The sequence below is a fragment of the Elgaria multicarinata genome, chromosome 11, assembly GCF_023053635.1.
Source record: "Elgaria multicarinata webbii isolate HBS135686 ecotype San Diego chromosome 11, rElgMul1.1.pri, whole genome shotgun sequence".
Classification (NCBI taxonomy): Eukaryota; Metazoa; Chordata; class Lepidosauria; order Squamata; family Anguidae; genus Elgaria; species Elgaria multicarinata.
Genome location: NC_086181.1, coordinates 28703036 through 28719219, shown reverse-complemented (window position 1 = coordinate 28719219; position 16184 = coordinate 28703036). Strand labels below are relative to the sequence as shown.

At 42.9% G+C, this 16184-nt stretch overlaps 1 protein-coding gene across 2 annotated transcripts in view; it reads right to left on the bottom strand.

The window, feature by feature from the left end:
- Nucleotides 1–10032: 10032 nt before the first annotated feature.
- LOC134406123 (potassium voltage-gated channel subfamily C member 1-like) overlaps nt 10033–16184 on the bottom strand; it is a 47331-nt gene continuing 41179 nt past the window's right edge. The window contains exons 4-5 of one of the 2 annotated variants that reach the window (XM_063137401.1): nt 14647–14704; nt 10033–10498 (exon numbers count right to left, since the gene is read on the bottom strand). In XM_063137401.1, coding sequence (XP_062993471.1) covers nt 14688–14704 — 17 coding nt within the window. In that variant the 3' untranslated portion in view covers nt 10033–10498; nt 14647–14687. Of the gene's footprint in view, nt 10499–14070; nt 14705–15998; nt 16042–16184 lie in introns of those variants that run through there. The other variant, XM_063137400.1, reaches the window with a different exon arrangement.

Sequence of the window (16184 nt, the reverse complement as noted above, 5' to 3'; positions counted from 1 at the left end):
AGGGCTGGCCCTATCATTAGGCAGAGCAAGGCAGTCACCTCAGGCAGCAGATTTTGGGTGCCACAGAAAGGCAGCAAATTGCTACTTATTTAACATGTTAGTATTGTATTTTTACTTCCAGAGCGAGGGAGAGGTAATTATGGAATTTTCTTCCTCAGGTGTCAAAATAACACAGCCAGTCTTGAATTCTGCGCACCTGTACTTGGTGGGAAGAGGGGGAGCCACTTGCTGCTCTACCTCAGGCAGCGAAATGTCTTGGGCTGGCCCTGTGGTTGGGGATTGGTTGTTTTTAGTCGTACAGGAAACACTTGTGTAAGCTCGGAGGTATGATGTGTTACCAATGTCCATGTTGTTGAGCTGCGCCCCGGCCCTGAAAACAGTATCTGAGGAGCCCATATGTGTGATGCACAGAGACCACGAAGAACCCTCAGATGATAACTGCCACAAACACAGCTGTAATGTGCATACATACACGCTCACACACAGATAACCAGTTAAACACTGGGATGCACAGGTGAAGATGCGCTTGCCTTTTCAAGACATCACTAAGCTCCACTAGTCTTTGTTGAGCTGGACACAGTGAGTTAAGAGTTGCATACTACGCTACGCAGATGCTGAATAGTCCCCTCACAACCTGTCCCCTACTAGGCTGGCTTTCATTAGCACCCTTCCTGAGCTCCTAATGCTTTCTATATAATGTCTCCGTCTGGCTTGCATTAAAACCAAAATGAAACAGAATACTTTTTTTTTATAGTAGAAGTTTGTTTCAAACCTAGGACATTCTTCAAATTTTTTAAAATCCAACCCTCCACATTTATGAAGATGTTTTTGTCAGTAGGTTTAAAAAGCAGCAGCAACATTCTTGGTCTCTTACACACTGAAAATGGAAAAATTAACATGTTGTAAATTAAAAACACACACTTTATTATCAAGTAATTATTTTTTTTCTGAAAATCTCAGAAAAAGTGCTTCAACACATTTTCAAGATTTTTAAACATCTTAGTTGAATTTGAATTCATATTTTGGAGGAGGGGTTAGAAGTGTCAAAAATTTGAAAAATGGCATCAATATTTTATATTTTGAAGCAAAAATGAGAGCTGGTAGCATTTTGCATATGGAAAATGTCAGTATTTAGCATGTCCCCAAATTTCTTATACAAAAGTGTCACATTTCAGTTTTTATTAATGTTCCCCATGCTCTGGAATATTTTTTTTTTAAAAAAAACACATTCTTTGCTTCATTTTTGGCAATTGAAATGCATGGAAATCATTCATTTGCTAAAAATGCTATTTTTTCTCTATCTTTCTTTTTTAGGCAACTCAATTATATTGCACAAAATGAATTTAGCAACTAAAATGTTTCATAATTAAAAAGAAGCTCAAACATTTTGAAAAGACAAACAAAATTTCTATTGCTATGTAAACTTCAAATTATTTGTCCAGAAAGGCCAAAAACAATGAAAGAAAGAAACTGAATGAAATTATCATTCTGAATGTGAAAGCAAAACAACCGTCATAACTTTTCATGGAGAAATTATATTCCTTCATCTGGGCAGGGAAGAAAATATTCCAAAAGAACGAAAGGACATATAAATAAAGCGACAATATTTCTAAGCAGTATTGTGGTACAACTGGATAGAAATGCTGTTACAACATTATTTCAATCTCCTTATTCAGAGCCAAATTACATATCTGCAAAAAGCATATGCTATAACTCTCCTGGTACTCTACCACTTCTGAATGCAGGTCGGCCTGACTGTACCACCTCAGAATGCTTGACTGAATACACCCCTGCTTCCAATAAAAAAAAAAGGATTTTGGGACCCTGCCAATGGCAAGCTACCATGGTCAAGGCAGCTTTCTACATGCTAGTTTTCTACAGGCTCATGGTTTTTGATACGGGGAGCATTCTAATATACAAACCAAGTCCACAAAGGTAACAGACTCACAAAGAATGTTACTAGCTGACATGCTCATGCATACTACTAATCTAAGCTATCTACAGCATGAAAAAATCAAAGAACCTATTCTAATCCAGTTTAGAAAACTTCCCTGCCTGCTCCCCTGGAGACAATTTTACTCATCCCAGGTGAGTGAGTGGCTATTTACAAGCCTGTGCAATCTCCCGCTTCCCACAAACACTACATTCTGAAGTGGTATAGTCCAGGAAAGCTGTACCATGTGAACATGTCGATCAGCTCTGACAAACCAGCCAAACCAAATCATACAAAGGACAGTAATTACAAGAAATGAAGTAAATATTGTGAAAGGAAATTGCCCATTTAACCCTGATAGATGGGTGGGGGTGGGGGGCAGGATTTAAAGTGCAGAATGGCAACACAGCAGAAGTCCCAAGACTATCCAGTCCTATCCCCCTCCTGCATATAACTTTTAAAGTGGGGGTGGGAAGTCATTGTTGAAAATCTATAGTTACCATGATTTGTAGAGAAGGCTGTTTGCTGCTGCAGTATCTGCTATTATGCACATTGCCTTGTCTTGCTATTTTATTAGAGTATAAGACAGTGAAGGGGCAAACAGCCATATTAAAGGGGAACAGACCCAAACAGTACACAGTCCTATGGATGTTTACCTAGAAATAAGACCAAGTGAGTTTAGTTGGCCTTACTCACTATTAAGTATTCTTAGGTTTGCGGTCTTTGCCAACATCACCCCTTTCCTCAAATGCCTCCCCGCCCCCTCAATCTCAGCTACACATCAGGTCACTTAATCAACTTAACATGGGACTCTGTGTGTCCTTCAAAGAGAAATCCCGGTCAATATGACCGACTTAACAACTGCCCCCATTTTCCCAGCCCGGAAGTGGGTCGGAGGAGAATGCACCGCAAAAGGGGGGGTTATACAGGAGCTTGCATTAATCAACCCCTCTCCCAATTTGGCTAAGGGAGGGGGGCTCCGAATCACCCTCCTGAATCTAGCCAGCTATTTTTTTTTATCATCTTTTTTTTTTTTTTTTTTGCATAGGAATCTTTGCATAAAGAGCTTCCATCATCTGGGGAGGAGTGTGGTGGGATTAAGACTGGATGGGATCCTGGAGGAGGCGTGGAATGTATGTGCCTCCACCGAAGTAGGAGAAACATTTGCATAGTATGTGAGGCGGATGATGGGTTTCCAATAGGTGTGGCAAGTTGTTAAGATGATTTTTTTTATAGGGGTGCAGAAAGCTCTTATGAAAAGGAAAAAGGGAGAAACGGTGTTTTGGAACGAAATGGCTAACCACACACAACCGCCACAGGCCAATGTACGAATTTTCATCAACACAAGGAATTATTCTGCACTAAAGAACGTACTCCCAAATCAGAATTCAGTTGGAACCCTGTCCTCTGGATACGAGGCTCCTGATCACACATCTTCCTTGGAGAAGATTTATACAAAAACAGAAGAACGGGGGCCAGCAACTAGACACTTCTGGGCCAAATCCAGCCCCTTGACAGCTGAAAACTAGAGACAACCTAAAGGCATAACACATGTAAGAGAACTTGCTAGCAAGCTACTTTAAGGGAGGCAGGTGCTGGACCAATACCCCTCACTCCCTTGTTAAAGTGGTCCTAGTTGCTATCCACGATAACATAGGATTTTGAGATTTCTGCTTATTTGAATATTTGAAATGATCTGACATCTAGGTCTCACGGTAGTTGCGCCATTCCAGGTTGCAAGAAGAGCCACACATAACTGAATGGTCATCCATATGCATAGAAAATTGACATGTCAGCGAACAGGGGCACAGCTGGGCCTGGATCCATGGGGTCCTGGACCCAAATCTATTTCTCAAGGCCCCAGAGAATAGATTCCACAGAGCCCTGAGATTTTTCAAGTGCGACTGCAGCTGGGAAGAGAAGGATTAACTCTCCCCTTCCCACATGCTGTAACACCCACCAAAAAATCTTTCCCCGCATGGCAATTAAGCTTGGCGGGGGGTGGGGGGACTTTTTACATTGGTTTGGCATGAATTGGGTCAGGGTGCAAATTAATTGAAATATATATATTTTAAGATGTTTTTGATGAGAAAGTAACTGGCTGGCTTTGCCTCCTGTGAAATGTAGATAAATCCTAGTAATTATTTCTAAATTTCCAAATACAGATATAAATTCCCATATACAGATTCCCCCCCGCAATTTGTGTCCTATGGGGTTAAGCCCCAGATCTTTTGTGCCTAGCAACACCTCTGTCACAGAGTAAGTTTGGCTAGTAGCCTTCTCTTTGGCATGTAGATTTCTATGCTGAAGGATTATTTATTTATTTATTTTGTATACAGGAGCATTCCGTCATGGCAGTCCCCGCCTGCAATCTGAAGTGGTACAGCCCAGGCAGAGGTTTACTGCCTCTGTGAAAATTGGGCCTTATACATTGTTGTGGGCATTTTCTACTATCATGGCAACACGAGCAGCAATTTCTGTGGCATGTGATGCTGAGAAGCCAATCACATGATACTGAAGAAGAGGTAGCATGGTTAGCAAAATTAGGGGATTTAGTTTATCTAAAACCCAGGCCCACAAAAAGAGTCAACAATCCTGATCTGAAATCCATTTACTTGGAATATAGTCCTACTGATTTTCAACAGAATTTCCAACCTTGGTGGACCAAAGATACTTAAAGATTATTTAATGCAAAAAGGTAAAACAGATTACCCATTATGAAGTAAAGCACCCTAAACTAGCACATAATGAACGTAATAAACACAACAAAACCCTAAATATTAAGTAAAGGGCAACCAGAACCACAATGAACACCATTAACATCAACAGACGAATGACAATTATTCTGTGTTTTGTAATGTATCAATAAATCTTTTCACAAAATTCGTAGATTGCACAAGACAAGAAATTGGATTATTGTGTAATGTGTACATGTGAGGGGCAGGGCCTTCTTCGCCATAGTAACAAGGCTCTAAAATGCCCTCCCTAGGAAGGTCAGTCTGGGCCCATCTTTACTGGCTTTGAGTTGGGCAATGAAGAGAGTTTTATTCCCACTGGCCATCTGGGTTCTTTTACCAATGTTACATTTGTTTCATCTTATTATTTATTCTTGTTTTATTTAGTGATGTTTTAGATTCATTAGCCATTTTGATTATCTTTGACAGAAAATCAGGGTAGAAATGTTTAGAAAAAATAACTAATTAAGGGCGAAATCCTATGCATGTTTAGATTCAAAAACGTCCTACAACTCCTGGCAAACATGCGTATGATTGCACCTTAAATATCCACAGCACAGATTTGAACTGGTTTGATAGACATTCCTTCTCCCTAGGAAATCCTAGGAACAGTAACTCTGTGAGGTATGGAAGGATTGGTAGGAACCTCTAACACTACATTTTCAGCACCCTCACACTGAACTACAATTCTTCCTATCCTGGGAATTGCTTTTGTCATTCATACATATCCTTGCCTGGTTCTGATGTAGTGATAAATCATGGTTTGCTGATATGAGAACAAACTTGCTCAAGACTTGGTCTTGCGTGCTCTTTTGCATAGATGAGAAGGAGATCTGAAACATTTGCTTTTGAACTAACCATAGTTTCCTATTATGGCTGAACTTCGAATTGAAGTTTTTCTAACTGTGGATAATCGACAAACCAGAATATCAAACTACAGTTTGATCATTGTTTGTTTTAACTAACCACAGTTAGAATAAACCATGGTTCCCCATGGTCAGACATAATGGGGAACTGTGGCTGATTTGAAAGAGGAATTTCTTTGATCTCTTCCTCTTGTATGCGAAAGAGGAGGAGGGGGAAAGGGAAGTGCATAAGACCAAGACTGATGCAAATATATTCTTGTAATGACAAACCATGGTTTGTTGTTACATCTGAACCAGGCTAGAGTCCATATGATTGCTACTGAATCTCATGTTTACTGAATTCCTCATTGCAAAATCAGTTCCAGAAACGCCTCTGTTACGCAACACACATACCAACCAAAAAAAAGTTACTTCCATACACATCAACTCAGAGCTTTTCAGTCTGAGATAGTCGCTTCAATAAATTTGGCCTGGGAAAAATTGGTGCCAGTGGGGACAATTTAGCAAAAAAAAAAAAAAATGCTAAGAAAATAATTTTACCTATCAACACTTTGGACACTTTTGATCATATCTCAGGTTATTAACCTGAGATATGAACGAAGCTTATGCCCATGGATTCCATCCTCAATCTGTGCCTTCCTGCTTCCTTCTTGGTATGATGTGACAAGCCAAGAAGTCTTCAATTTGACCATTGTTTCCCATTTTGCCTGAAGCATTACAAGGTTAGGAACAAGCCATGATCTTAAACCACAATATGAAGTTGATTTAAGTCTGGCTTGTTCTGGTAACCATAGATTCCCAGATCAGAGGACAGGGGAAAACTATGGTTAATTGCAGTACAGGAAGGATAGAAGGAAGGACTTTGTGTGCAGGCACAAGGTTTATTAAGCTGAGATATGAGTATCTGAACACAGCCTTTGTCTCGACTTCCCTTCCTGTCAAGAATATTCCATTCTCTTCCTCCTTTCACTTTCAGTTTGTATTACCACCCTCATTTTATACAAAAGTTGCTACTATATTGGAAGAGAAACCCCATGTGGTGGGGTTGAAGTGTTGAAGTAGATTTAGCAATAGCAGGCCAGACGCTTTAAGAAATAATCTTAAACTACTTTCCTTTAGCTTGAACTTATGTTAAATTGAACTTATATTTTACGGTTTTAATTCTCTCTTACATGTTAAAAATGCATAGCTCCTTCTATAGTCAAAAATTGGACATCATTTGCTAGCTTGATGAAGAAAATGGTTTAAGCATCTACTGTCCGAATTAAATGAGTTCACTCCAATTTGGCCAGCATAAAATAGAAGTACAGAGAGTTATAAATTGTTTCACCATCTTTCTCTTGAATTTTGACAACTTTACTGTCATGTTTTAGGGGTGTGTGTGGGAGCTGCCATGGGTGGGGGTCCTGTTGGAGAGACAGAAAGATGGGGCAGACATATTTAAAAAAATTTTTTTTTAAAAAAAAAGTTTTATCAAATATGTATTGGAAGTGCTTCAAAGGAGCCATCCAAGATCACTCAGGGTGCAATCCTATGCATGTTGAAACAGAAAAAAAGTCCTACAACTCCCAGCATGCCCCAGCCAGCATGGCTGGCTGCAGTATGCTGCGAGTTGTAGGACTTTTTTCTATCTAATCACTCATGGGATTGCGTCCTTAGTAGCTCTCTGAGAGCTGATCACATGCCCACTGCAATGACATGCAGTTAACAGTGCTGGTGAGTTTAAACAACAACGTCTTCTTGAAGGTCAATATTTAATTGACATAACCAGCTCTGTGTTCCATGAGGTTAAGAAGCCAATCAGATGCTGATGAAGACGCAATACATTTAGACGTGTTCACAGACTTTATATGGACCGAAATAGCGCTTACGATAGGCACATTTGGCCATTGCCAACCAGCTGCCATTTTGCAGCCACATGATAGTCAGGGATCGCACAAAAGCAAGCTATCACACGTCAAAGATGCGCACAATTTTATCCTATCAATGCAAAAGTCTCTCAGCAAGAGGCAAGATGACCAATGTCTAACTCTGGGATAATGATCGCTTCAGCTGCACGTGAGGTTTGGCCCTAGAGAGCTACATTTTTAGACTGCCTATGGAATGAACAACATTGCTCAAGGCACAATCCTCTGCAAACGCACTTTCAGACAACACACAAGATGTTTTTGCTGCCAAAGGAGTCACTCGGCCTGTCTGCAACACCAATTGTTGACTCAACCAAGCTCCAGAACGGCTCTCATATATTTTATACCACTTCAATATGCTTTATACTGCTCCCATACACATTAGCATTGTGTTTGGAGGAATTCTCTTTAAAAACGGAGAAGAACCACTGTGCTTCCAATATTTCACTCTTCAGTTCCCGAGCCTCTTACAAAACATAATGTTTTGCATTCCTCAGTGCATTCATTGAAAAACCGGAGCTGTGCAAATTTGCAAAATCTTTTCCCCCATTTAAAAAGCAACAACAATCAGATTGCTTATATACTTTTAAACCATTTACTGGTGCTTTGCTTTTCTCCTATAAAACTTTTTTTAATGGAAGCTGAGGCACTGAAGATTGACAGCCCCTACAAAGGGATTACAAAACCTTGTGTATTATAGCCTTCTGAAGTATTCCTCCACTAAAATACGTCACTTAAAGGGAACGCCTCTATGTACAGGGACTGCAGTACCACACCTCTCACTTCCTGCTCCCAACTTGGCCATGGCCACACTTCAAACCATTCATTGCCTTTTGTACTCCCTCCATCCCACTATCTGAAAATACGAATAACAGAACACCATTCCTGCAGCCTCCTGCATTGTAATTTTCTCTGGAGATTACTATATGAGTTAGCAATGTGCACACCATACTCCTTGCCCTTGCACTGTTTCAGATTTTATGAACTACAAACAGGAGGCTCTTGGATTCTGGTCTAGGACAGAGAATTCTCCCTGCCAAATTCTTATAGCCATCCATGATCCTACACCCAGGGAAGGAAAAAGCCCTTTAGGATACACCAAGCCCCTACAATGTGCGGTGCTTCTTACCCCCTTTCGGGATGGGAACAGACCAGGGGAGGGGGCACTGGCTAAATTTGGTGGGTTTTGTTGTTGCAGGGGATTGCAAGTCCAGAAGGAAAATATACCTCTTTTTTTGTTTAGTTCTTTTTTTTTTGTCTTTTTTTTCCGTTTTTGCATATAACATTAAATATCGTCGCTTACAGTATCACATGCAAACACATGCTGGCTTGGAAAATGCAGACTCTAAATAGTTTAGCTCGGCGGCGCTATTCCTTACATGTTTGTTTCATCTGTCTCAACAGCAGCGCTTTGAAAAACAACGTGTCCTGGATTCTGCTGCTCAGTATCATGTCCCATATTCTGTTGTTCCAGGAAAAGCTTGGGGAAGATATCTTTTCCCACATGGTCGCCGACAAATGTTCTGATTCTGTTGTTATATCTATATATATGTATTTTTCTGCTGAAAAATAGGTTTATTTTTTCCTGCATTTCTGTTGTTGTTGCTGTTGTTGTTGTTGTGTCTCTTTGTTTCTCTCCACCCATTTTTGTTTTTTTGTGATCAGATCAAAACACCATCTCATCCCAACTTCGGATGGAAGAAGGAAAAAAATCACAGTGAAAGCACCCACCTCAACAAGGGATGCTCCATTGTCGTTTTCTGTGTGTGGAAAAAGAAAAAAAAAGGGAACAGAACAGAAGAACGGGAGAAAGAGGGAGAGGCGAAGGGAGAAGCCTGGGTCTCTAAGCTTTCTCCTTCAGGCCCAGTCAAATGTTGGAATGTCCTGCTCCCTAACCCCATCCTGGTCTCTATGCCTACTCTCAGCTTTTTCATCGGTAGGAACTTGATAGTTCTTAGAATATCTACATTGTAGGAAAGACGATATCATGCATCCAGGCAGAAGGGAGTGCTTGACCTTATTGCTTGTGATTGATGGAAGATCCATGCACAAAACAGAAGAACAATTCCAAGGAAAGACAGAAGGCCCAAGGCAGATGGGTGGGGTGGCCTTCCCCAAAGAGACTGTGGAGTGTCCATGTGTTCAAAGAGCCAGCATCACTCATTAAGTAAGTAGGGAGAATAAGAACAAGAGTTACAGATAGAGAGACTCGACGGATGTCTACAGTGTGGATGGCTTTGACAGATGAGTGGGTATTTTATGGGGAAAGGTCAGCAGGCAAATAGATCAGAGATTGATAAAAGAGATGGATAAATCAAACATAGATTATAGAGTGCAGACGGGAGACATATAACTGAAGGAAGGAAGGCAGGAAAGAAGGAAGGAAAGAAATCACTAAGCTCTATGGCTCGTTACAGTCCTGAGTAAGATGTTGAGAAGGAAAAGAGCGTTAAACGGAGGGAGATAAAGCGCAAAGCCAGGGCCAGAGAAATATCGTGCAGTCTGGTGAGGTTGAAGAGGAAAATAAATTCAGGTAACTTAGACAGGAGGGCCTTGGGGCCTTTCCTGCAGTGTCTCTCACTGACCTCCCTCTCCTGCTTTTTGGAGTATTTGGATTTTCAGAGCAAGCCAGCCCTCCCCCTCATCCTTCCCCCTCAATAAACTCTTATGCCCCACTCCTGATCCATAGCCATAGGGACAGAAGGCTTCAGGATTCTCATGGACACTCCAGAAAGTGCAATCTTTAGTGCAACATCACTTTTCAAATACCTCCTGCGTTTCATTTATTCCAGTGCGTTTGGCTGCTTTTGTTTTCTTTTTCCTTTGCCTTATTTTTTTGGCATTACCTTATTTTTTTTCTCTTTTAATTTTTTTTAAAAAGAAACAAACATACAAGCTAACCCCAAGCATCTCTGGTGTGTCTCTATAGGATGGAAGGGATGGGCGAGCGAGGGCGTCGGACGGAACCAGGCGAGCCAAAGGGAGTGGGTGCTGGAGTCGGGCGCAGTCCAGCAATGCTGTTCAGGCTGTGGGACTTCTCATAGCCTGTGGGGGGCGCTGTGAGGAAAGAGAGAGAGAGAGAGAAAGGGTTGAATGAATTAAGAGGAAACAGGTCAACCTAAGACTCTGTAGGGCAGCCCACCTGATGCCCTCCAAATAGGCTGGACTACAACTCTCAGAATCTCCCAGCTGGGGGATTCTGGGAGGTGTAGTCCAATACATCTGGAGGGGACCAGGGGGAGGAAGGCTGCTATAGGGCACTAAGTGTTTTAGAGCAGGGAGTCTGGTAAATGGCACCTGGCTCTGCAACCCTAGTAGCATGTTAAGAGGAAGTGGACTACTTTCTGCTGTGCTCCATATGACTTATACTGACTCAAACATGTTCCACTTAGCTCAGTACTGGCTGTGACTGGACAGTCACTGGTGGCTCCCTAAATCATAGTTTATGAAGTTATGGACAAATGTCATGGCTGTGTGCTCCTCCCTTCCCCTCTCCCCAACACACATTAGTTTCGCAAATTGATCCTGGCTTGCATTAAGCCATAGGACCCTTTTAGGTCTGAACCAGGGAACTCTGGCTTCATTCTGGTTAGCAAAGCATCATCATAATCCAGATCCTGGTTTGTTAAATGATATTAAGCCGGAGTTTGTGAAGGCTATGGTTTATGAAGCCACTGACAAATGTTCAGGCACAGCCATCGTATACTCTGATTGGTGGCAGTTTTCCAAGGTTTCAGGGCACAGCTCTTTTCCAGCCCGGCTACTTGAGATTTTTGTAATTGCAAATGTCAGGAATTGAAGCTGAGGCCCTCTGTATGCAAAGCTTGTGCTCTACCTGTGAACTATGGCCTTCCCCCAGTGCGAGTGCTCCAAATAACTAGGGGACAGTATTGCAGCTACCAGCTTAGCAGGTGTCAGGTGACACAATGAACCAACAGTGCTAACCCTTGTCTGGTTCATTGGGCCTAGACTGAGCTGCCAGATTAACTGTCCCTGTGTCGTTGCCTATTTCTCTGACCACCTCCATCCCTGGCTGATTTCCAAATCAGTACCTCCCCTTCAACAAGCAGTATCAAGCACGGCCCTCCATGCCGAACCTGAAAATATCAGTGCACTATCTCTTCCTTGCCTTCTCCTTCTCACTGCCACGGTGTAGTCACATCTCTCTGGTGACAGAAGCAGCTTCTGGCACCCCAGTTTCAGCTGCCATGCTTCTTTAGCATGCCCATGCAGACAGCAGAGTACCCCTGGAGAAGAGGGGTGGGGTGGGGAATTCGCCTGGTACTGGGGTGCCCAGCTGCTGCCATCACAGGTGAAAAATGCGTTGGGCAGGTGAAAGCTATGGGGCAACAGGTTTGGAAATGGGCTGACCCACACTCCACAATTGAATTTAAAACTGTGGTGCCCAATAATCTTAACTTAGAGATCCATGAACTTTATGAAAAGGCCCCCTGACCTCTCCCAACCCATACCACTCCAAGCAACTAGCCTAATAATAATAATTTAGAGCTTGCGGACCTCGCTGCAACTTCAATATGTTGCATGTTTATCCCACCCTTCCTCCAAGGAGCTCAGAGTGACAGAGATGGTCACTTCACCCTTTTATCCTCACAACAGCCCTCTGGGGCAGGTAGCTGAGGAAGTACAGCTGCATCAAGGGCACCCACTGAGCTTCATGACTGAACCCAGAGTTTTTTGGTCATGGTCTCTAGGCTTGCATCTCACCGGCTCTCTCACCACTATTACGTAAGTGAGAGATACGTTTTGCAGTTTCTCCCTTACCAATTCCTTCTAGTACCACAGTTCTCAAAGCATGTGGTTTGCCAAAGGAAGCATAAACGAAGAAGCTCTCCAAGCTAAAAGGCACATAAGATGAAGCTTTACCTTATGTAGCTATTTCTGGACTGCACCATTTAAAAATGATCTCAGTATATACAAAACTAGCATGTCGGGGAAGAACTTTCTCCAGGTATGCCCATTTTGTATGTACAAAAAGCATTATATATGTGGCGGGGTGGGTGGAACTCCCACTACCATCTGAAAGGGCTTCACATACATAACACCAACAGTGATCCACTCTGTTTTGTTTTGCTTTTTTAAAAAAGCAAATGGTACAGTCCTCTCTGGCATTCTATGTTTCTGGCCAATCAGAATACACACCTCACTAGATTGCGAAACAGAGAGCCAGTGTAGCATAAAGAAGAGCAGGAGCTGTTACCTGGATCTGAACTCACTGGGAGCCAAACTAGGCCTGATGTTAAATGCATCTTTGCATTTAATTTGCAGGGTTGTTGTTGTTGTTGTTTTTAAATGCAGATAGTGTTAAGGTGAGGGCTGATAATTATTGGGACCACAGCAGGCATGGAGGGGGGATGAAACCCTTTCCTTCCCCGCTGCAGTCCTCCTCTGAAGCTGGTACCTATCTAGGACGACAGAGGAGAGCTGTGGGGAGGGAATCGGGTGCATGTGTGCAGGAGGACACAGGACCTTGGCAGCTATGTGGGATTCCTTTTCACCCCCGACTCCCTTCCCACGTCTCTTCTCTATCTTCCTAGAATGGGGAGATCCTTCATGCCACCCTTTACGTGCTCATATATGTGTGCCCCACAAAGCCAGGCATGCAATACAAGCAAAAATGTACATGTCATGCTTGCAACCCTCTCATGATAGGCCAGATGAGACGAGGCATGGGACTTGAGCATGTTATGACCTGCTCACATTAGGTGTTTAGTGTACCATGTGTGCATAAGACACAATCAGTGTGCGGAAAAGTGCCCTGGTGGCATTGCCCATGGCACCAACGGGCAGAATATCAACACTACATGTGGTGCGGTCACAGCAGCTTCCAGAGGGAAAAGGGGGCTGCAGAGTAAGAGTGCACACAAGAATGCATACTTTGAGTCTCCATGAAAAAAGTGAGGTGTGAATCTTCCAAATAAATAAATAAAATAAATACTTACATGTCACTGATGTGCATCAGAGTAAAATGTCATAATGGACACCTCGCTCTCGCAGCTGAACAACATATAATCACATACGTATACATGGCGTTAAAGGTCAAAACAGACTGTGTATGTTGGTAGCATGTATTCAATGTGTCAGGTAGAGTAATGTGATATTAGATTCTGCATGTGGACAGCAGATATTTATATGAACTTGTGTGCAGTAATATTATACATGGAATCAGCCTGTTGTCTGATGGACCAACATGTAAAAATGACACCTCTGTACATTGCAGACTATGCATGCAGCTAATATGTCATCATATGTGTCAAGCACACACCATAGCGTGTGGAGTTAGCTGTCAATATGCATGTGATATGTGTTGGTAATATGTTAACACAGAAGCCATGAATGTGGTTACGTGGTGTATTGCGAGTACTATGTGGAACAGTTATACATGGGAGATACATATAGGTAGACAGATAGATAGCATATAAATACCACCTAATGTGCAATAAATACAGCAAGTTGTAAGTGGCATGACATGTCTGCAGCATATCAACAGAGGCACTGTATATTTATGCACCACAATGTGTGTTGGCGTAGGATCTCTTAAGAGCCTACAACTCCCATCAACCCTCACCATTGGCTATGCTGTGAGGGTGATGGGAGTTTTAGGCTGGAGGGCCACAAGTTGCCCACCTTGTCTTAAAGTATGTTGCATAACATGCGCATAGAAAGCATGCTGCCACATGTGCCAGCATGCTCTTTGCTGGCCCATGTGGCATCCGACATACCACGTAATGTATGTTATGCATGCAGATAACAAGTCATCACATGTGCTCTGTACATGGCATGCTCTTATGATCAGAACTGCATGTTATTCAACGTTCATAGCATGTAACACCGAGGCACCAGCTTTTCCACCAGAGTATCGCACTAAATCTCTCTCAAAGCAAGGCCCAGTTTCATAGCCCAAGGAAGCCTCCAGGTCTCTCTCTCTCAGACGTGATTAAGGCATATCTCCATGTGGAAGAGCTCCTCCATGCCAGAGGTAGCTGCATTTCAGCACTGCTACAGAAAGGGTCTCTGCAGTGAACAGGTGCCCTCAACTCAGCTATCCCAGCAGAGTGGAGAAAACGGACATTATTACAGATTGAGATACCCAGAGACCTCCTTTCCCATCCGCCAGGCTGCCCCCACCCCAGCAGGAAAAGCCACAACACACTGAGATTGGATTGAAAGCATTGAGCAGGGCTGACCTGCCTCCGGGAGGTGCTGGAGTTCACATGCCCAGCCAGTCTCAGGCGGTAATCAGAGCTGGGGACAAAGAAAGACACGGAGACCTGATCACACTGCGCTGGAAATGCTAAGCAGGACAGCTTGTGCAAGCAGCAAAGTGGAAACATTCACATCCTTTGCGTGCACAAGAAAGGTGTTTCACTTTGCAAGGCATTGCTGGTCCACTGCCCCTTCTTTTGCACACGGCAGGAGGGAAAAGGAAAAACAGCACGTGCAAACAGTGCACATTCCCTGTGCTGCCTGGTGCACTTTGTAACTGCACAGGCAGCACTTGTACAGGGTAGTTTGAATGTTCTAAGGAACACTTCACATCAGATGGAATTTCCTGCACAGAAGTCAGTTGAGCAAAGCAAAACTTAAGACGCAAGGAGCTTATCTCTGCTATTTGCATATGCAAGTCTTTTTAACCATATGCAACTAAGCAGCGGTTGCACATTTACCACATTTTCAATGTGCAGAAATAGGTTCACCTGCAAGCAGGCAACCAAGTACAAATGCAGATGTGCAAACCATTTTATTGCATTTGTCACATTCATTTGCTCGTCCAGGTTTTGCATGTGCAGATGGAGAGCAAAGCTTCCCTGGCATGCAGTAAGATTTGAACATGAAACCAGGAGCCCAGTTTCACACTTACCTTCCCTCATACTCTCTCTCTCTCTCTCTCTTTTCTCCCTCTCTAACACACACTTTGCTATTGCAACCAGAACAAGGTGCACCTTTGTCTCCTTTGCACTTACAAGGCTTCACATGTGCAAACAGTTGTGATGCACTGGTCTCCTTTCCATATGTAGGACAATTTGCATGTGGAAAAGGGAATGACACTTGTGACTTCTTTGCACGCAAAAGAATATCAGAACGTACAAAGAGGGAGAGGAGTTCACCCACAGGATTTGCACCAGTCCCACTGGACAGCTTAAGTAGAGACCAAGATGCTGAGAATGGGAGACTGTGTAGCCAATCCTAAGAAGCCTCATCTAGTCACCTGTGGCGAGTTAAGAATTATGTCCAAGCAACCATGCATGGAACCTTTATATAAGCTGGAGCTTTTGTTTCTTCAAGGGTACAAATGGCTAACACAGGAAATTAGACAGGCTAATATTTTTTGTGATCTTATTTACATGGCTGCTATAAGGAATTCTGCCTGATCCCCTCCTCCGCTCCTCCCAACCCCATGCATCAGACGCTGGGGTAAGGTCACAGATATGTCGGCCTCATCCAAACGTCTATGCCCAGCTGCCAGTGAAAAATAAAAAAAATGTCTCCCCAGGGGAGCAAAACAAGTAGACTGAGGTGTGTGGAGTGAGTTACGTACCTGGCTCACGCGGTCGGGGCGTTACGAGAATACAGGGTGGACCCTACAAGATGTATGAAATGGGGCATTAATTGGAATCAAATATTGGTGCAGCCCATCTCTGAGGAGAACACGAGGAGAGTCCAGCCCACAATCAGGAATGGAAAAGCCCCTTTGCAGTTCAAATATACTTATCCTTTGTGCTAA